The 23,110-nt window shown below is 35.4% G+C and overlaps 1 protein-coding gene and 1 long non-coding RNA gene across 2 annotated transcripts; one reads left to right on the top strand and one right to left on the bottom strand.

Moving 5' to 3' along the window:
* Positions 1 to 5,928: 5,928 nt before the first annotated feature.
* On the top strand, positions 5,929 to 12,117 carry LOC114290450 (beta-galactosidase). Its single transcript, XM_082902815.1, has 18 exons — positions 5,929 to 6,740; positions 7,400 to 7,495; positions 7,622 to 7,734; positions 7,831 to 7,897; positions 8,010 to 8,102; positions 8,200 to 8,343; positions 8,817 to 8,905; positions 9,108 to 9,213; positions 9,294 to 9,381; positions 9,495 to 9,613; positions 9,716 to 9,877; positions 10,037 to 10,212; positions 10,352 to 10,461; positions 10,562 to 10,671; positions 10,756 to 10,866; positions 11,137 to 11,247; positions 11,369 to 11,574; positions 11,655 to 12,117. Exons 1-18 carry the CDS (start codon positions 6,573 to 6,575, stop codon positions 11,761 to 11,763), a joined length of 2,178 nt encoding a protein of 725 aa, XP_082758941.1. The 5' UTR covers positions 5,929 to 6,572; the 3' UTR covers positions 11,764 to 12,117.
* Positions 12,118 to 12,402: 285 nt separating this feature from the next.
* LOC145806288 (uncharacterized) lies at positions 12,403 to 13,500 on the bottom strand. Its single transcript, XR_014349214.1, has 2 exons — positions 13,324 to 13,500; positions 12,403 to 12,757 (listed from the first exon to the last, which is right to left on the bottom strand). It is a non-coding gene; the product is annotated as an uncharacterized LOC145806288 (long non-coding RNA).
* Between the last annotated feature and the right edge of the window lie 9,610 nt (positions 13,501 to 23,110).

Below are 23,110 nucleotides of genomic sequence, written 5' to 3'. Positions count from 1 at the left end.
CTTGTATAAAAATAATTACGTCAAAAGAAAACAAAGAAGCCCTTGGCTCCAAGTCCTCCCTTGCTATGTCCTTAGTGGAGGCATATCATCATCACCTGAAAGTTATTTCCCACGTAGGGTGAGTTAAAACTCAGAAGAGATATTTAAACACAATGTATGAAACTTAACAAAGTCATAAGATGAATGCAATGTGATGCCATGTTTTTTTGCCAAAAATATTATACTTTTCCATCTCAAAATAATTCCATGCAATTATTAATAAATTTTGATTCATGAAGATATACATTTATATAAGAAAATAAGGCAGTGAATATAAAATACTGGGAATCTCTAGGTACTTGTCTGCTAGTGGGCTATACAAACACTACCAAAACCATTTTACTAGTACTAACCTGAAGGATCGGCACCTAACTGCGCATATTTTTGAGCTTTCACCAAGGACATGTATGCCAACATAATAACTACAACCACACCTCTTAACCAGATTCACCAAGGTAATACACCCATTTTTCTAAAAAATAATACATTTTTAATGTTCAAGTAGAAAGCAATGCTCGATGCAAGATGTATAAGAAATTAGTTTCAATTTAGTCTAATACTTAAGCAATTTCTATAATAATTTAAGCTATCATCCATCGATAGCCCAAAACAGATATTTCTACTTAACATATAATTTTTCAACAATAAATAAAATCTCAAAATTTCAAAATGTGAGTGATAATAAATATCTAACTCAACTTTTATCGTCAACAGATACACTTTTCCATATGCTTTCAAAATCCAACTCCTTTTCTTTTATAAACCAACATCATTGATTTTTCAACAAAACCTTTTTTATTTTCAAAATCACATTTGAAGAATGAATTTCCAATACAATCCAACAATATATGCACATCCACAATCCTTTTCAACAATATATACCCTATTCTTAGGACTTTTGTGGACCCACAAAATACTAGGAGATCTCAAAGACAACTCGAGCGAACAAGTAGAAAACAGAACAACAACTCATTTGAAAAACTAACTTTCAACCTGTTTCAAACACGATTAATAACTCAACTCGACTATTATCAAGACGACAAAGGAAATGTACAACAATTAAAAGTATAGAATCCCGGATCTAAGAGTATTAAATGGGTCGGGGTCTAAATCAGAACCGTTATACTGAAATTACATTGACCTTCTTCACTTTTTTTAACATTGTCAAGATTTTCCTTTCCCATTAATTTAGACCAAACGGTGTTAACTTAGTTGTGTAAATGACCATAATACCCTTTAAATACTACTCATAACCTCAAGGGAACTAAGTTTAATTTATCTATATATTAATCATTTTATTTCTCACAATTTTTTATTTTTATTTTTATTATTTATTTTTTATTGTATTTCCTTGACATTGTTCTCTTTTCCGCTATAATTTTTGAACTTTTATAAGTTAAAAAAAAAAAACCATTAATGAAAGTAAGAAAGAATATTCATGTTTCTTGTTTGAATTAATTTTGATATTTAATTTAATAAAAATAATTTAAATGAGAGAAACAAAGATGGAGTATTTTATTATTTTCAAATAATTTATTTTTTCAAGTAAAATTTCATTTTAATTAGATCTAAGAAATGACAAATTTAAATAGTTTATTATTTTTAAATAATTTCCTTATCTTTCATTCCCTATCAACTAATTTTAATTTATTGTAATGTGATTTGATATTTTTTTACTTTCATATTTATTTTTAAAATTTTTGTTAATAAGGTGAGAAATATTGACCTTTTTTTTTTTTTTAATATCCATTGATTGGAAATTGAAATTTGAGAATAATTTAGGATTGTAAAAAGATAAAAATGATAATTTTTTTTAATATATTTATAAGGTAGCATTTGGCAAATTTTTATAGGTTAATTTTTTTTATTATAAATTTGAAATTTTATTATGTTTATTTTTCTTTAAAAAAATTCAACACACAAATATGTTTACAAACAAAAAAAAAATTCATGTTTCGTAAGTTGCTATGGTATTGGATGATGCTAGCTAGCATTGACGAGAGAGAAAAATGATGAAAAAATAGAGGAAAGAGGATGAGAGAAGAGAACAAATAATAATAATAATAATAATAAATTATGTGATGTTACTATTGGTTGCAGTGACACTATAAAAAAATAAATGAGGGAATAAATAAAAAGAAGAATGAAAGAAATAAAATAAAGGGATAATTTCTCCAAATAGAGGTATTTTTCAAACATGTATTTTTAGATTTTATCCAAACTCTAATTTCTCAAAATAGGTATTCATAAAATTGGCGGTCTTTTTAAAAAATAAAAATTGATATCTTCTATATTTTGTTTTGTAATTTTCAAATAAAGGACTGTATTTAATTTAGTACAAGGTTTGATGGTGATTAATTTGTTGGCCTTTTCTTTGTTTCTTTTTTTTTTTTTTAGATAAGGTAATGTGTAGTTATTCTACTATATATATGCTTGCCATTATAAAGGTTTTGGTTCTATGTAATGAAATGAGCAACGATTTTCTTTTATAATAGAGTGAATTTCTATTTATTGTTTAAACACGTTTTATTGATCTAAGTTAGAATTTAATAACACATGTAAGATATAATACGTTAATCTCTAATTTTTATTATTATTATAGATTTATGTATATTGATGAACCGAATACGATAGGCTTAAGATTCTCTCACGCTATAGAGCAAAACATAGAGCATTGAAAACATATCCAAATTATAGAGTAAAACATGACACATGATCCAAGTACAAATATATGTAATATTCAAGGATTACCCCATGGATCCAAGGAGTTCATTTTTTAAAAATAAAAAATAAAGAAGTTAATTTGTTTTAACTTTATTAAAAATAATTCAAACAATAAATACGTTAGTTCAAATGATAAATTTTACGTTGTTTATGTAGTATGATATAAATCTACTGTGAAATTATTAAGGTATTATCTATGATATCATTAATTTTAGAGATATGACTTCTTTTTAAATATTTTATCAATGAAAATTATATATTTTTTTTGTTAAATATTTTTATAATATCTTAACAATTTAGAATTTTTTTTAAATATTCTATAGAATTTAATAATTTTGTTCAATATTATTAAAATAATGCATGGGTCTTTATTAATTTTTTGTAAAACCTCAAAAGAAGTGAGTGAAATTTACTATTTGAATATATAAGGGCAATCTTGGAATTTTTGAGTCATAATGCATGATATCAGTATATTCTGTTAAATAAACTAATAGAAGATTAACGATGGGAGAATCTTAATAACAGTTTCAAAAGTAAGGAAGGTTTCTGTAAATATTGAAACCACAAGAGAAGTCCTTACAATTATCAGAAACCTCAAGGAGGTAAGTGTAATTTATCCCGTTACTTTCAATGACATTTTGCATGGGTCATGCATCCAAGAAAGCAATTTTTTCTTTTTTCTTTTTTCTTTTTTTAAATTTTACGGTGGCAATTGCAATGGTTGTCATTCAATTGGACTGATTCAGTTCTGCGATTTTGTACACTCAATTGAGAGATTAGATCTTCAATCTTTGTCAAGCTCAAAATTACAAAGATTGGTAGTGTTGGGTTTGTGATTTGTATTGATTGTCCAATTTAATTTAATTATTTTGATATTTACAAATATTTTCTTATCGATTAGATTGGCCCAATCCATTAAGAGAAACTTCAGAGTCCACACATGTAATATCAGAGTCTAACATATATTATTTAAAATCCGTACCTACTGAAAAACTTAAACAGTATAAGTAGAGAGTCCATCTAATAATGTATATTCAAACTGGGTGTGACTTCACTCAAATTATCATCTCAATTTGAGAGAACGTTTGTTCTTAATAGACCCATTTTGAAACTGATTTCGATAATTCAAACCGTTCACTTTTTAAGATTTATTAAGTAGAATATTTACGCAAAAAATAAAGATAATTGGACATTGGTGGTTATATGTTAGATTTATATTTATTTTTAAAAAAATAGACGATAAAAATAATTTTAAGAATAGTCATTTATTTTTTGTAATACAATTTAAATAAATAACTATCGATATTTGATCATTTTTATTTTTTACATGAATATTCTATTCAACAAATCCTATTAAGGCCTAACAAATAATAATTTAGATTACTGAAATCGATCCCAAAATAGCCATACCAAACTCAAACGCCGTCTCACATGTATACTTCATTGAACTTGGGAGGTGTTGAGGCACGGGATCAGATTCCATATCTAACATAACAATTAATTCATTATTTGGTGTGGAAATTAATGTTGTGTTTAGTTGGGGGATTTGATGAAGGATTTGGAAAGGGAAAGGAAAAAGGTATGTGAAACTAAGTGAAATATAGGCATGTTTTATTCACATTTCACCTACTTTTTTCATTTCTTTTTCTAAATCCCTCTCCAAATCTCCCAACTAAACACAGTATAACGGTAGTACGATTAGGCTATTAGTCCCTCATGTGGGACAATTCTATTCTGGGGGCTGGGGGATAAAAAAGCTAGAAGAGAATTGAGCTCTCAATTATAGTAAATTGACCAAATTGGCCCCAAATGCTAAACAACTTCATTAGATGATATTCAATGAATTTCTCACAAAATAAAAATGGTGCTTTAATACTAATAGTTACAAGTACTTGATTTATTAGATGATGCTTAATTGTTGTGGTTATGATTACAAAATATAAAAAATAGTTAATAGTAACGTGTAAACAAGGAAAAGGGATCAACAAAGTCTTAGAAAATTTGATGTCTAGTAAATTATTACAGGGGAGTTCGTTGATTGAAAAGGGGGATTACACCAAATTGATAACAAAGGAGTTTGCTAAATATATTTACAAGATATATTTGGTGATTGAGACACCAAACTAATATATTTGTTAAAATATTAATTTGTAATTATTACAAGGAGTATACTATCTTATTAACTATATTACAGGGGATCAACAAATATTGCACTTGGGTTTCTCAATAGAATTTAATTTTTTGGCTGGTTAACAAATTTTTTTTTATTAAGACTGAAACATGTTACAAGCCCCACTCAAAATAAAGAAATAAATAAATAAAATTTTAAAAGTCAAATTTAACATTGTCTTATTTAGTAAATAATTGACAAAAGACAAAATAGCCTTTTGAATAATTATCTTTCTTTACATTTTTAAATAAAAATAAAATTCATTAGAATAATTATTTCTAAATATTATCTCATGACATAACAAATAGGGTAAATCATACAAATAGTTCTTATAGTTTACACGATGTGTCAATTTACTCTATGTTATTTTAATTTGTTCAATTTTACCCCTTAATTTAACAAATTGTGTCATTTTAGTCTAATAAATAACGATTGTTAAGTTTGGTGGACGGAAAGTCAAACTATATGTCAATTTGGTTCTTGTAGTTTACACAATATGTCAATTTAGTCTATATAGTTTACACAATGTGTCAATTTTGGTCACTGTCAAAATCGAGCAAATTAAAATAATATGGACCAAATTGACACATTATGTACACTACAGGGACCAAATTGACACATTATGTAGACTTTCCATCTACCAAACTTAACAATCATTATTTATTAGACTAAAATGACACAATTTATTAAATTAAGGGGCAAAATAGAGCAAATTAAAATAACAGGGATTAAAAAAACACATCGTGTAAACTATAAGGATCATTTACATAATTTACCCTAACAAATATAAGATACACAACATATCCAGCTAAATATCCAGAACCAAATAGTCCCAGGGCTAAGACAACGTTTGATAACCTCTGACAGAAAAGAAAAAAAATGATTATGCAAATTATGAGAGGAAAGAAAAAAAAAATTGCAATCAAATTACCTTTAATAAGTATTAGTCTTTTTATTTCTTCTATATTTAAAATGATAGTTTTAGTATTATAACAAAATAGTATTTAGTTTTTTTCCCATATCTCACAATCTCTCCAGCTTTGGAGAGATTCAAAATAGAGGTTATTAGATAAATAAATTTTTCTTAATTTTTTTCTCATTTCACTTCATTTATCTCTTCTTTTATTATATGGACTAAAAAAAATACATTTCTTTTTTCAGTTCCAAGTCATCCAATACAAGCAATCCATTAAATTATATTCACTCATTATCCAGTCCGTGAAGCGAAGAGAGCCTTCAAAACTTTCTCAATTTCTTGAGCTATTGAAAATGTATTACAGGGTGAGATTTTGGAGACAGGCCTGACTTTGATTCATATTCTAATTGGATGATACTTTAAGTTTCGTGTCAGACAGGGTGAGTTTTAAGTAGGTCCCATTTTCCTTAATATAAAGCAGTTTGCAAGTCCCCAAACTCAACCATCCCACCCCATCATCACCACTCTCAACTCTACAATTCTCTTTCTCTCTGTTTATACATTATTATCATATCATATGTCTCTTTTTCTCAACAGAGGAATAAAGAAAGAAGACATTCCCTTTTCATTTCTATACAGAGAAAACTAAAGAACAAAAGTGCAAAAACATAGACAAAAAGTGCACTATTTGATTTCGTCTTCTTTTTTTCTTTTGGCTTTTCAATGTTGAGAATCATGAAAATGTTACTGTCCATAGCCCTGTTTTTGTGGCTCTGTTTTTCTTCTTCTGTGACAGCCTCTGTGTCATATGATGGCAGAGCCATCAGCATTAATGGCCAAAGAAGGATTCTCATTTCTGGTTCAATTCACTATCCAAGAAGCACCCCTGAGGTACCATTCCAATTCACACACATTCATATCTATACATGTACACTGTTATATTTGTTTCTGCAGATTTTTCTTGCCTTTCTTGTTGATGGGTATTTCCCAACTTTTTCTTTTTCTTTTTCTTTTTTCTTTTTTTTTTTGAAAAATGAGCAAATAAATCGATCATACAATCGTGTCAACTCAAAGTTTGTGTTTGATTTTGTTTACGTAGAATATTGTGTCATATAATCTGGCACAATTTTGTTAAACTAGTTGGGCTCCAACACAAGATTATGGACATGTTTGGTGCAGCTGATAATCAGAAAATATAAGCTAAAAACATTTTTTCGCTATTTCTCAATAGTAATTTTTTCTTAACTTATTTAAGTTAATCGGTAAGTAAAAATTGTTCTAAAACACTTACAGATTTCCAAAAAAAAAAAAAAAAAAGGATGAAGAAGATGAAGGAGAAATGAGAAGATATAAGGAGGTCATGAGTTGCACCAAACTGCATTTGTGTCTGATTTTGTGATTATATTTGGTGCACGTACAAGAGTAGTTATTTTTTGTTTTTGTTTTTGCTTAGTTATTATTATTATTATTATTATTATTTTGGAGCAATGCATTGAAGTTTAGTTTTTGATTTTGTTCTTATGTTTTTGAGTTTTTTGGGTTGCTTGCAGATGTGGCCTGGTCTTATACGGAAGGCCAAAGATGGAGGATTGGATGTCATACAAACCTATGTCTTCTGGAATGGGCATGAGCCTATTCAAGGACAAGTAATGAAAAACCCATTTTATTTTACACTGTTTTATCACTTGCTCTTAATATATATATATATATATATATATATAAAGCTTTTTTAAATTGAAAATCTCACAATTTTGTTCTATAATAATTTTCAGTATAATTTCGCTGGGAGGTATGATCTAGTTCAATTCATCAAGGTAGTGCAACAAGCAGGCCTTTATGTTCATCTCCGAATCGGCCCTTATATTTGTGCTGAATGGAATTTTGGGTAATTCTTACACCATTCATAATATATATTCTTTTATTGTACATATTGTATGTTATATTCAATCATTTCTCTGTTTTTTGCTCTGTTTTGAAACAGGGGATTTCCTGTTTGGCTGAAATATGTTCCAGGCATTGCTTTCAGAACAGACAATGGTCCTTTCAAGGTTTGTCAACTCAAATGAACTGTTTTTCCTGTTTTCAAAATGGTTGGTAGGTTCGTATATTAATTTACTAATTTTTATTTTTTTGTATATTTATGTTTGACTGTGTTTTAAGGCGGCAATGCAAAAATTCACAGAGAAAATTGTCACCATGATGAAGTCAGAAAACTTGTTTCAAACTCAGGGAGGTCCAATTATAATGTCTCAGGTTTGAAAATTGCCTCATTCCTAGTCTTTACTATGCGTCTAGAAATGATTTTTGTAATTGTTTTAATTATTTCTCTTTTTTTAATTGAAAATGACAGATAGAGAATGAATATGGACCAGTAGAGTGGGAAATTGGGGCACCCGGTAAAGCTTATACGAAATGGGCAGCACAAATGGCTGTCGGTCTTAACACCGGTGTCCCATGGGTTATGTGCAAACAAGAGGATGCTCCCGACCCAGTTGTAAGCGATTCTGATTCTTTTTGAAAAAAGAAAAAAAATATGTGCACAGAAATCGGTTCCCTTGTGAGGGTTCTGTGACCAGTTTCTGTGCACGTGAAAGCATCGTTTTCTTAATATACTGTTTTTTTTTTTTGTCATTTTCATCCCTAGGTGGTAGTTACACATTGTCTTTTCCACTTGGGGTAGCCTTGAATGGAATGGTGATGATACAATTCAGTTATTAAGGGTCCCCCATCTATTTTTTTAATGTTTATTTTTCTTTCATTTTCTCTTGTCTTAGAGTTCAGAAAAATATAAAAAGATCAGGTTGTCTTTTTGTTTCTTCATAAGAATATTTGGGTTGAGATGTCAATTTCTTTATTAAATTGAAAAATAACAAATAATTGAGTGATTAATTTAATAAAAGAAGCTTCTACTCTCTTCTCTCTCTCTCTCTCTCTCTCAAACAATCAATGCTTTTGATCTTTTCACAGATAGATACTTGCAATGGTTTTTACTGCGAAGGCTTCAAACCGAACAAGGATTACAAACCGAAAATGTTTACTGAAAATTGGACTGGCTGGTAAGTCACAGTTGATACTTAATACCCAACCAAAACTCTCTTCTTCTTTCTTTATTCTTTTTTAATTTTGGGAGTTTTCTTTGTGGTTAATTTAAATTGTTTGGTCACACAGATATTAAAACACTCCTTCAAGTTTATCCGATTCCTTTCTTATGCTCTTTCTTCTCATTCCTCTGTTTCCTCTGTTTTGTTTTTTTCTCAGGTACACACAATTTGGTGGTGCAGTTCCGTACAGACCTGTTGAAGACTTGGCATTTTCAGTTGCTAGGTTTATACAAAATAATGGTTCATTCATGAATTATTATATGGTAAGTCAATTCCAATTTATTTTATTTATAGAAATAAATCAGCCCGTGTACAATGATTTTTTTTTTTTCTTCTGTATCAGTACCATGGCGGAACAAATTTTGGACGGACAGCTGCTGGTCTCTTCATCGCCACTAGCTATGACTATGATGCTCCGATTGATGAATATGGTACGATACCCGAAGAAAAAAAAAACATGCGTGTATAGACACACATATATTGTGAGATCATCAGTAGGATTATCGTGCATGTATATATGATAGAATAATTTGTTATCTTGAAGGATTACTAAGAGAACCAAAATGGGGGCATTTGACAAATTTGCATAAAGCCATCAAGCAATGTGAACCAGCTTTGGTTTCCTCATATCCCACAGTGACTTGGCCTGGCAATAATCTAGAGGTAGATTAAGCAAAAGCTATGAATATATACTGTGGTTTTCGACATTTGTAGCTTTTTCGACAATTGAAACTCACTCTTTGTTGATTTATTTTTCATTTCTAGGTTCACGTGTTCAAGACGAGGTCGGCTTGTGCTGCATTCCTTGCCAACTACGACACCAACTCTCCGGCAACAGTGACCTTTCAGAATGCACAATATTACTTGCCTCCTTGGTCTGTCAGCATTCTCCCTGACTGCAAAAATGCAATTTTCAACACCGCAAAGGTAGGGAAGTTTTCTTTTCTTTTCTTTTTTTTTTACAATCTTTTAACAATTATTTAATGCTTATCCAAGTCATCCTTGTAATATCAGATGTGTGACATAGTTTTCCTCATTTAAAAGCTTCTGAAACGGATTTTAACATTCAATCAAAATTGTTTACAGATTACCGCTAGTAGTTATCAGCCAAAGATGACACCAGCGAGTGGTGGATTCTCTTGGCAGTCCTCCACCGAGCAAACAGTCTCTGCTGATGATTCAGACACCATTGCAAAAGCTGGGTTGTTGGAACAAATAAGCGTCACAAGAGATACTTCGGACTATCTCTGGTACCTGACAAAGTGAGTATTGTTTAATTTGTTTTAGTATATAGTTCAGGCATAATTTTTATCCCAAAAAAAAAGAAAAAAAATTCATTGTAGTCTAGTTTGAAACTTGACAATGATTTTCTTGTTTCGGGAACTTTGTTGCTCATGCCAGTGTGAATATACAACCGGGTGAAGGATTCTTAAAGAACGGGCAGTATCCTACACTGACCATTATGTCAGCAGGTCATGCTTTGCACGTTTTCATCAACGGTCAACTATCAGGTAAATGAACTTACTTAGTAATTTTAACAAAAAATGGAAAAGACATTCATGAAATGAGCTTTAACCTGTATGTTGATTTACTAATACATGTTTTTGGCAGGAACCGTGTTTGGGTCGCTAGAGAATCCAAAACTGACATATAGCAGCACTGTGAAGTTGAGAGCCGGAATTAACAAGATTTCTTTACTAAGTGTTGCTGTTGGCCTTCCGGTTAGTCTTCTGATAAAAGTTTAGATTCTTAAGATGTTAATGACAGTAATGGAGTCCATCTAAATTTTATTGGATCGATTTCAGAATGTTGGTGTGCATTATGATACATGGAACACGGGGGTTCTTGGCCCGGTCACACTGAAAGGCCTCAATGAGGGGACAAGAGACTTAACAAAGCAACAGTGGTCTTACAAGGTTTGTTTTTGTTTTCATGAGTTTTCTGCTTCCATTTTCTGTTTCCAAGTATACTCTACATTTCAAAATGGTAAAAGTCCGAGGCAATGATGAAACCAGTAAGTTTCCTTCAAAATCGATTGGTGAAAACAATAATAAAGGGATACCAGAATTTATCAGAAGATAATAATAATAAAGGGATACCGGGATGAAAATAAAGCATGATATGGGAAAAGAAGTTATATAGTTCATAAACAAGCAATAAAAATTAAGATTGATGTTTCTATGTAGGTTGGTCTAAAAGGCGAGGGCTTAAAACTGCATACACTTGATGGAAGTTCCTCTGTTGAGTGGGCTGAGGGATCACTATTGGCTACAAAACAACCCTTGACATGGTACAAGGTAATAATCATCCCAAACCCCCTGTTAACGCCTTTTTGTTGATACTTATAAGTTCCATTATCCATAGCTGCACAAATGAATTCATATAAGAAGCTTTTAATTCATTGAACAATCTTTCCAGACTACATTCAACGCACCAGCAGGAAATGATCCATTAGCTCTGGATATGAATACCATGGGAAAAGGTGAAGTATGGGTAAATGGTCAAAGCATCGGGCGCCACTGGCCCGGATACAAAGCAAATGGTAACTGTGGTGCCTGCAGCTACGCTGGAACTTTTACCGAGAAAAAATGTAGATTTAATTGCGGACAATCCTCTCAGAGATGGTAAGAAATTTTACAGGTTACTATGATGTCTGTTGTTTTTCTGCATATTCTAGAAAATGTGATGAGGTTGTCGATTTCAGGTACCACGTGCCACGCTCATGGCTGAAATCAAGTGGGAATTTGTTGGTTGTGTTTGAAGAATGGGGCGGTAATCCAACCGGGATTTCAGTGGTTAAAAGAACATTTTAGGATGATTGGTGTTCAAGTGATCTGCTTGGGTTGGAGGTTCAACTGTACAGTCATATTACATATATACCATTTCGCTGAATATAGAATCAAAAGGTGATTTGCAAAAAATAAAGTTCCTATATATATATATATATATAAATGAGCTGTTGTGGTGTTCAATTATGCCTCATACATATAGAGGTGGATGTGGCGAAATACAGTCAAATTCAAAGGTTTCAGTGTGTAGAAGTTTTTAGGCCAAAAGGCCTTCAGCTCCTGGGGAAAATTTCTCAGAGATGCTGTTTCATAGCTTTTTCTATGTAAAAGTAAATTAATAATCTGTGTAATAAGAGGTGTTTCAAGCATTAATCTTCAGTGCTCTCTCTCTCTCTCTCTCTCTCTGTGTATGTTATTATATTACAGAACTTGAGTACTTTTTGTACATAAGCCTTGATGATGACATTAGAACAAACTTTACCCTTTTGTGAGTGCACTTTCATTTTTTGACCCCAAATTTGCTTTCTATAATTATTATTTAAATTTTTTTTTGGATAAATGTGTCCCGAGGGGAAACCGAACATAAGATATGAGTTCCTCAAGTGTCCACAACATTTCTTGCAAAAAATTAACATAATGTGGCATATCGAACAGATGGACATATGTCCGCAACGTGTCAGTATTCGATACATGTTGGACATGGATTGCATAACAGAGAGTTTATTTACCAAATTAACATTTACCCAGCAACATAGATTGCATAATTTAGCAATATCTACAGATTTATGAGTACTAAAACTGGAAATTGGAAATATAACTCCACAAAACCACTAGGTCCCTCTAATTTCCCCAAAACATCAGCCCACACTCCAATCAATTCAGCACAATCACGGCTTGAAATTCCAATACCAACCCACAAAAACTCTGTTTTATGAAACCGCAATGCCTTGCAAGTAATCAACAAAGACAGAACAGTAACAACTGTCTTCACCAGTTATTCGATCGCCAGATCAAACACCTAAACAACCCACACAGTCACTTAAAACTAGGGTTTATTTCACTTTTATCCCGTAAAATATTGTCATTTTTTTCCACTTCCTTCCTAAACTATTAATCCATCTACTTAGTCCCTAAAGTTAGTAATTTCGGCTGATGTGGTTCAATTGGATATGGTTGTCAAAATCAATAACCGAAAAACCTAATTTAATGGGTACAAAATTCATTTCAAAATTTGAACAACTTAAATCATATAATCGAACACTTTCACTGTTTTGAAATGAGAAGTAGAAAAGAAGATGGGTTTTTGGTTGTAGGGTGTAAGTTGTCCAATGTGTGTTTGGTTGTATGATTTAGGCTGTCTAAATTGTAAAAGTACTTGCTTGTCACCATTCTTGATTTGGATGAAGTATCTCCTATTGGACCATATGAACTAAAATCAGAAATTTTAGGGACTAAATAGATGAAATTGATAGTTTAGAGATAAAATTGAAAAAAAAAAAAAAAAAAAACTCTTAAAACTAACAACTTTCCAGTTAAAGGCAACACTAGATGGTTCAAAGTAAAAGCTTTTGAGTGAGGGCTGACCTGTGGAGCTTTGAAGCACATCAAAGAGAGTGCACTGTCCAAAGCCCTAACTCTAGAACTGTGCTCCAAGTTGAGAGATTGATTAAGCTTCGAGACCGAGAGATCAAGGGCCTCTTGTTGTTGATCTTCACTTAGGAAAGTTGGATTTAGGGTTTGCAGGTTCGTTGCGAGTGGCGCGAAGAGATCAGTTATTTTTTTGCATCACAAAAATAGTGCCCAAACTATTTTTTTTTTTTTGAAGAAATTACAAAAATAAGGGTAAATTACGCCGACGGCCCTGAAGTTTATGTTTATTACAATTCTCTCTCACATTTGGAAAATTATACTGACTCCCTATTAGTGTAATTATTTAACGGTGTTAACTTTTAAGTTAAAATGACATATTTATCCTTAACCTTTACATATACTTTAAAGGGTAAATTACATTGACACTCCTGAGGTTTCAATTTAATACGGATCCCCCTTGGCATTTAAAAAAAAACTAATTTAATGAAAACAAATATGAAGAAATATATTTAGTTTGTAAAAAATTATTTCTAACCACTTGAAAGATAAAAATTATATAAAAATGATAATTATTTTTTATTTTTTATTTCTTAACCAAATTAATTTTTAATTTTTTAAAAAAAATTCTAAAAATCAAACCATGCATAGCTTAAGAATCTTTTGATAAGTCATTTTTTACGTTGGTAACTTATTTAATTATTTGTTAATTTTACGATATTTTTACAATCTGAGACCTGTTTGGTAACAATTTCTTTTTCAGTTTTCAATTTATATTTACAAAAATTTTAAAAACTATCATAAAACTTAGTTGATAATTTTTTTGCTTTATAAATGGTTGTCTCAATTTGTAAATTCGAGGAAAAAACATAAATTCAAAAAATAATTTTACGTTGGTTTTTAAACATAAATTTAAAAATTTGACTAACAAAAATTTTTTTCAATTAATTTTTTTTCCAATTAATTTTTTTTTTCAATGAATATTTTTTTCAACTAATACTAACCGAGAGGGTAATTGATAATGCTACTTTAAACCATGGAGAGGGGATTGTAATTTCTAAAATGTGAGGGGTGTCAATATAATTTACCCAGTGAGAGAAAATTTGGTATTTAAAAAAATTAAATTGCTGACATCAGCAAAATCTGTTGGTTGACTTAACAGCCAACTAACTGAGGGAGTAATCTGTAATGAAACTTTAAACCTCAGGGAGGGGATATAATTTTCAAAAGGTGATAATGAATTATAATAAATATAAATTTCAGGAGCTGTCAATGTAATTTACTCCAAAAAAATAAAATAAAATAAAATCTTAGGATTTGACTTGGTGGCAAATCAACTCCTAAATTTTCAATTGTTTTGAAATGGTATTAATTCCCACCATCAATAATTATTGAAATTGAAGTAATTCAAACAATTTAATTACTTATTGTCGGGGCGGCGACATTGAATATGGACTGAGGAAGAAAGGAGAAAAGTGACAATGAGCTGGGAAATATGACGAATAGGGATGAACGGAAAAGAGAGATTGACCGATAATAGTGGACTGGGGAAGAAGATGTATGGTGATGGACAATAATTAGGGTAAGAGGTAGTTGTCAACAATAATGAAAGAGAAAAAAATAGATAAATTATCTAAATTGCTCTTACTTCATTAGTTATATAATGAATAGTTAGAATTTATACCATTTTAAAGTTTACGATTTAAATTAAAACAATTGAAAAATTATAATTTTATTTGTTATTGAGGTCAAATTTTGAGATTTTTTTTTTTTTTTGAATTTTCTCAATTTTATATTGAACATCCAAAAAATGATGTGATAGTTGAAAAACTACCTTGTATATAACATTACTCTTAATTGAAAGTATTTATCCAATTCAAAAATTATGTTTCGCAATTTCATAATTTAATTTTTTAATTTCAAATTGATAGTTAAAAAGGTATTATAAAGTCTTAAGATCTTTATTAAAGGTATTATAAAGTCTTATTCACACGTTGGAATTTTTAAAATTTTTAAAAGGAAAACTTTTTGTAAGTTTTAATACGAATATTGATATAGACAGTGAATCATTCAAATTCAAATGGGGATTGGAATTGTGCAATGACTTTTAATTTTGTGAATTGTTCTGGTTCCAGTTTTAGTTTACCGGCCATTTGTTTCATAACTTTAATTTGAGCTACATATCCAAGGAATAAATTGAGGGTAAAATGAAATTTATCCTTCCATTTATACAAACTATGAATTTCATGAAAATTAACTCATGTGTAAAAGCATTAAAATCATTTTTCCTTGGAACTATTAGGGATGGCAATCTGAAACCGGCCCGACGGGGATCCCCGATCCCGACCCCGATTTAAGCGGTTTTTCCCCGAAAAATACCCCCGACGGGGAGGTGACGGTATTTGAAAATCAATCCCCGATCTGTCACGGGCCGGGGACGGTGATCAGTGTTTGATCCCCGGCCCGGCCCGATCCCCGCCCCCGGCCCCATCCCCGAAATGAAATTACTTTTATACCCTTTATATGTATATGTATAACAAACCTCTTAATTATATGCATATATATATATATATATATATAATATATCAATGATACTAATTCTTTCTGACTCTACTCTATCTCCTAACCCTATCGTTCTCTTCTCTCTGGCCCCGAGTCCCCGACCCCCTCTCTCTCTCCACTTCGTCTCTCTCTATTCTATCTTCCCTCTCTCTCTTTCAGTAGATCGAAGGGACAGTCGGCGTCGGAGGCGATAACGAAGGGACAGTCGGCGTCGGAGGCAGTCGACGTCGGAGGGAAGTAGTCCGATCGTGTACAGGGGGAAGCGTCGGCGTCGGAGGTAGATCTCAGATCTGTTTGTGACACAGATCTCTCTCTTTCTCTCGTCCACTCTCTCTCTCTCTCTCTCTCTCTCTCTCTGTGACCCCGATTTAATCTGTTTGATGTTGGTGTTGATGATTCGGTTGATGATGATTCTCTTGTTGTTATCTCTCTGTCTCTGTGATATTTTTGTGGATCTGTCCATTTTTATATGTGTTGATGATGATTCTCTTGTTGTTGTTGTTGATGATGGGGGTGTTGAAACAGATTTGGGGGCGGGGAATTTTCGGGGTCGGGGAAGCCCGATCCCCGGTAGGGACGGGGATGGGGAGGGTGGTAGGTTCCCCGTCGGGGATCGGGGCCGGGGCCGGGGAGATTTTCACAATCGGGGATCGGGGACGGGGAGGGTGATCCCCGGCCCCGCCCCGCCCCGTTGCCATTCCTAGGAACTATCATTGGTTCGCTTTGGAGGATATTTCTTCTCTTGTGAGAAACTAGTCATCTCCATGTGTCCTGATCATGACGCCGAGATGATCTCGACTAGGCCGAGGTTATATACAAATATAACGGAATCTGAGATAAGCGGATAAGGGACAAGAGTCCTAGAATGAGAGAGGACTTTAGTTTGGATAAAGATAGGACTCTTAGAGAGTTTATCCCAATCTAACTAGGAGTCCAGAATTAGCATTGAGCCAGAGTCCATTAAAGTTAGACTTCTATTGGGATTAGGTTAGTATTGGCTATAAAAGAGAGGCATCCTCGTGGGTCTAAGGTACGCTTTTTGTATTCTGAATAGTGAGTGAGTTAAGCACTTTTGCTATCTTTGAGAGATAACTGACTTGATCGTCGAATTGCCCCCGGGTGGACGAACTATCGTCGGAATCTTTTCTTTTTGTTGACAAGTCGTTCAGGCTTAATCTATTTTGCCAGTGTTCTCCAGCTGAGCACCTGTCTGGCAGTGTGGTCGGAAATTGACATATACAATTTGGCGCCGTCTGTGGAAACGATAGTGGAATAGATGGCTAACAACGGACGAAAAGAAAATGTTGGGGACGGCATCCCTACTGGGAGTGGTAAACATATTGACCTTGACATCGAGGAAGATAATTGTAATGAAGAAACTCGGGATCCGAATCTCGGAGAGAAACACGTCGGCAAGGAAGGCGACATACCAAAGAAATCAGACCGCAGCGGGTATTATAACGAGAACGACCTCCAGGTATAGAAAGATAGATGCATGCGGAGGGACGAAGAGATGAAGGAAATGGCAGACAAATTGGCGGACCTGCAAACGGTCGTCAATTTCATGATGCAGAACAACGTCATGCAGCCCCCGTTCCCATTACAAGATACACCGATTCCAGCGGCCAAGAACAATACCCAGAATGGAGGGTAGAAAACAATTCCAGTAGCCCCACAGCACACCAGGACCAAGGAGCACTCTTACCAGCCTTCGAGGGAAGTCGGGCAAGGAGAGTCAATGAAGGAAGATTCACGGAGGACGCATCGTACCAAAGAAGCTAACCCCAAAGAACATCGGCATGTTCAAGGGAAGGAACTCTGTTTCGACGCACCTAACAGAGAGAGGTCCAAGAGGACTCATAATGACACAGGAAGCAGTGCGCCGAAAAGGCTGAAATTCGGAGATAACCGAGCTCCAGGACGGATCAAGGAGGATCTGAGGGATTACTTCTAGAGGAAGCAACAAAATGCCGAGGTAACCTCCCTGGTTAAGCCGAGAACGCCGTTCTCGGTAGAGTTGGACAAATTTGAGGCCCCGAAAAGGTTCAGTATGCCGAGGTTCCAGATATATAACGGTAAGTCGGACCCCAACTTTCACGTCGGCCTATGCCTGAACTCGATGGCACTATACACCGGGAACGAGCCATTGCTTTGCAAGGTGTTCCCCTCGTCCTTCGGGGAAATTGCGTTAGACTGGTTTCATAAGTTGCCGAAAGGAACTGTGAAAACCTGGGAAGGCCTAGCCGAGATGTTCGTGGCTAGGTTTGTGACAAACAAGCTACATCCATTAAGGGTGGACTCCCTGATGGCTCTAAGAATTAGTGAGGATGAAAGCCTAAGGGCCTATTCTAAAAGGTACTATGAGGTATTCAACCGGATACCAGGGTGCAACCAAGAGGTGGCAGTCATGTCTTTCAAGAACGGCCTGAAAGATGATTATTTACTTCGAAAATCATTGGCAAAGATACTGCCTAAAAGCATAAAGGAACTGATGGCTAGAATCAAGAAATATACGAGGGCCGAGGAAGACACGCTAGGGACAAGGGTGTCGAAACAAGAGAAGGCAAATGGCTTGCCGAAGCGAGACCGAGGTAATAGCGGGTACAACAAACAAGAGACAGGGTTAAGGGCTGCGCAAGCAGTCACAACCATATTCTGAATCCCAATTTACAGAGTCTTGGAGAAAATCCGAAATCAACCCTATTACAGAGCACCAGTAAGGGCCCCTGGTGAATTTATGGGAAGAAGCCTTGGCAAGCACTATGCTTACCACAACTCAAGGGTGCAGAGTCCTGAAGGCACATCTAGAAGACTTGGTAAGGCAAAGTCATTTAAGGGACCTTGTAGACGAGGCCAGGACAAGGGAAGAGCAGGCAAGACTACCTCCGGCACCAGCAGCACCGTCTTCTCCAGCACCACAACCATAGGCAGGGAGACCTCGGGTGATCAATGTGATTCACTCGAAGGTCAATGAGAATGAAATACGTGGAGAGACTCAGAAGGTGAAACACTTGCAACATGTGTACTAGGTCAGGCAGAAAAGACCTAGGGCAGACGAGTGCCAGTTACCAGTGGTGTCCTTTACTGAGGAAGACCTGGAGATAATGCAGCATCCACACAACGATGCCCTGGTAATATCTCTCCAAATTGGAGAATGCTAGGTAAAGCGAATTTTGATCGATCAGGGCAGTCTTGTGACATCATGTATGTCAGATGTTATAAGGAGCTTGGCCTTCATCAAGATGATCTGGAACAATCCAATGGTCCAATGGTCGGGTTCGATGGAACGCCGACATGGCCTCTGGGAGCAGTTAGTTTGGACGTGCAGGCTGGCACCAAGAAAATAAAAACTGAGTTCACAGTAATTGACACTCCCTCCCCTTATAATGCTATCTTGGGAAGGTCGTGGCTACATGCAATGGGGGTTGTTCCCTCAACATTGCATCAGAGCATGGAATTGAGGAGGTCAGAAGGGACCAAGTACAAGCAAAGAATTGCTCCATGGCAGCAATGAAATCCACCTGTAACATACGAGAAACAGAAGCCGCAGAGATTGAAGATGAGGACATGGAAGTCCTGGATGACGTCGGCAAAGAGCTAGCCAAGAAGAGTGAGGAAACCCTGAAGAAAATCCTTGTCCAGCAAGGGGATGAAGAAAGCTTCTTCCTTCTTGGCTCGTGCTTGGCCAAAGAAGAGGAAAAAGAGTTAGAGGCGTTCTTGAGAGCAAACATTGAGGTGTTTGCCTGGATACCGTACGAGATGCCTAACATTGACCCCGAGGTCACTTGCCATAAAGTAAATGTGGACAAGTCAGCTAAACCTGTCATCTAGCGAGCAAGAAAGCCGACGTTAATGCATGTTGAGGCAGTAGAAGAGGAAATGGATAAAATTCTGGAGGCTAGGGCCATACGAGAGGTAAATTACCCAACATGGCTATCAAACACGGTCGTCGTAAAGAAAAAGAATAGGAAGTGGAGGGTATGTGTGGACTTCACCAGCCTGAACAAGGCTTGTCCTAAAAATAGTTTTCCACTACCCAAGATTGACCAAATGGTGGATGCCACTTCAGGGCATAGAAGAATGAGCTTCCTAGATGCATATAGGGGGTACCATTAGATAGCTATGTACCCCCCAGATGAGGAGAAAACTGCATTTATCACCCCAAAAGGGCTGTATTGCTACAGAGTGATGCCTTTTGGGTTGAAAAATACAGGAGCAACTTACCAAAGATTGGTGACCAAGATGTTCAGGCATCTAATAGGCAGAACAGTGGATGTATACATAGATGACATGGTCGTGAAGACCAAGGAACCTGAAGATCATCTGGCCGACCTAAAAGCAATTTTTGACATCCTTAGAACATATCGGCTCCGACTCAATGCATCAAAGTACGCATTTGGAGTTGGGTTTGGTAAGTTTTTAAGATACTTAGTTACCAGAAGGGGCATCGAGGCTAGCCCCGATCAAATCAAGGCCATTTTGGAGTTGGAGAGCCCAACAGCGGCAAAGCAAGTGCAGATGTTGACTGGAAGGGCTGCAGCCCTGAATAGATTTATCAGCAAAAGTTCTGACAAATGTAAACCTTTCTTTAACTTAGTGAAGAAAGCCACAGACTTCTTATGGACAGAAGAATGCGAAGTCGCCTTGGCCGACTTGAAGAAGTATTTGACCACAACTCTAGTTCTCTCAAATCTAGTACCAGGAGATGAGCTATTCTTATACTTGGCAGTTTTAGAGCACGCAGTGAGTGCAGTGGTAATCAGAGAAGACAAGAGAGAGTAAAAGGCAGTTTACTATATGAGTAAAACTCTAGTTGATGCAGAGACTAGATACCTACCCCTGGAGAAACTAACGATGGCCTTAGTAATGGCTTTCAAGAAGCTGAATCATTACTTTCAAGCCCACAAAATTGTGGTGTTAACTGAGCATCCCCTGAAGTTCCTACTGTAGCAGAGAGATCTAACAGGCAGAATAGCCAGATGGGCAGTAGTGTTGGGCCAATATGACCTAGAATTCAGACCTAGAACAGCAATCAAATGTCAAGTTTTGGGCGACTTCGTGGCCGAGTTCACACCAGGTGCCATCACACATCAGGCTCTGTTGAGCCAAGGTGAACAATGAGAAACCTAGTTGGAGATAGCCAAACAAAGGAAAGAAGAGAAGCTCAGGCCATGCAGTATTTACATTGGCGACTCCTTCCAGCTGTTTATTGATGGGAGTTTAAACCGACAAGGAGCGGGGGTAGGAGTAGTGCTAGTATCAACAGATGGGCAGGTACTGGAACAATCCATTCGTTTGGGATTTAGAGCCTCAAACAATGAAGCAGAGTATGAAGCACTGATCGTAGGGTTAAAGCTGGCAGTAGCAATGGAAGCTGACGAGGTAATAGTCTTCTGTGACTTCCAACTTATCGTCAACTAGGCAACAGGCGAATATGCAGCCCGAGATGAAAGGATGCCAGCTTATGTAAATGAGGTAGGCAGACTAGTGGCCTTGTTCCAAAATTTCCAACTGTAGTAGGTTAGCCGAGATGACAACAGCCATGCTGATGCTCTAGCTAACCTGGCTAGTGCAATGAAACCTGGAGAGGCAATGACGATAATGGTGGACTACTTGTCAAGTCCAAGCATAAAACCACTAAACACAGAGCATGAAACAATGTGTGTGGAGATGGGACCAAGCTGGATGGATACAATAATAACATTCCTTAAAGAGGAAAAACTGCCAGATGATCATAAAGAAACACACAAGATCATACTAAAGTTGGCAAGATTCAGTCTGATAGCGGAGGGGCATCTCTGAAGAAGGTCTTTTACGGGTCCTCTTTCGAGGTGTGTGCATCCTTCACTTATTGAAGACTTCTTGAATGAGATACATAAAGGAGTATGTGGAAGCCACACTAAGGGCAGGTCACTTGCTCACAGGGCCATTATTAAGGGGTATTGGTGGCCTTATATGCAAAAAGATGCTAAAATTTATGTCAAAAAGTGTGAAAAGTGCCAGAGAATTGCACCTTTGATATATCAACCAGCAGCAGACTTAAACCTAGTGTCCAACCCTTGGCCATTTGCCCAATAAGGCATGGATCTTGTTGGACAACTGCCTCAAGCAACTGGACAAAGGAAGTACTTGCTAGTGGTAACAGATTACTTCACCAAGTGGGTTGAAGCTAAACCCCTTGCAAAGATTTGGGACATTGATATCAAGAACTTCATATGGAAGAACATCATCACGAGATTTGGGATCCCAAGAGCAATAATTGCAGACAATGGTACACAATTTGACAGTAAGCTAATCAAGAACTTCTGTACAAAGTACAAAATCAAGAATTATTACTCTACTCCAAGCTTTCCTTAGAGCAATGGTAAAGCTGAAGCATTCAATAAGGTCATCTTGGATGGGATCAAGAAGAGGATCGAAGCAGCAAAGGAAAAGTGGGTAGATGAGTTGCCCAGTGTACTCTGGACATATTGGACGACGCTAAGAAAATCAACTGGGGAATCCCCATTTGCCATGGCTTTTGGCACAGAGGCAGTAATCCCATTAGAGGTCGGCATCCCAAGAATCAGAACCCAAGGAGTGGAGAATGAGACTAATGATGCATTTTTAGCCCGAGATCTAGACCTACTAGAAAAAAGAAGGGAGAAAGCAGTAATTCAGCCGGGGGGCATACCAGCAGCAGCTTGCCAAGGCTTACAACAGAAAGGTTAACCCATGAGAATTCCAAGTTGGGGACCTCGTCCTAAGAAAGGTCGTTGGCAACAAAAAGGATCCCAGAGAGGGCAAGCTTGGCCAAAACTGGGAGGGACCTTATAGAATCATCTCAGTCCTGGACAATGGTGCATATCGGCTTGCAGAGAATGAAGGCAAAGAGTTGCCAAGACCCTGGAATACTTGCAATCTGAAGTTTTTCTATCATTAGATTTTTTGTTCTTTAAAGTTTCTTGTTATTAGCCAAAATAATAATAAAGTCTTAACTTGATTTTTTTCAACTTGTGTAGTATGTTTGACCAGTCACTTGTCGATGTTTCTGATAGAAACATGATGAATAACTTAGACTTATTATATGGCAGAGTTTCTACTTGCATATAATAGAGTTGAACTAAGTTGGTGATGTTTCTGATAGAAACATGACTAATAACTTAGACTTATTATATGACAGAGTTTCCACTTGCATATAATAGAGTTGAACTAAGTTGGCGATATTTCTGATAGAAACATA

The sequence above is a fragment of the Camellia sinensis genome, chromosome 13 (assembly GCF_055761805.1).
Source record: "Camellia sinensis isolate YWXY chromosome 13, ASM5576180v1, whole genome shotgun sequence".
Classification (NCBI taxonomy): domain Eukaryota; kingdom Viridiplantae; phylum Streptophyta; class Magnoliopsida; order Ericales; family Theaceae; genus Camellia; species Camellia sinensis.
Note: the sequence above shows the minus strand (reverse complement) of the source record. Positions and strands in the feature narration are given on the sequence as shown.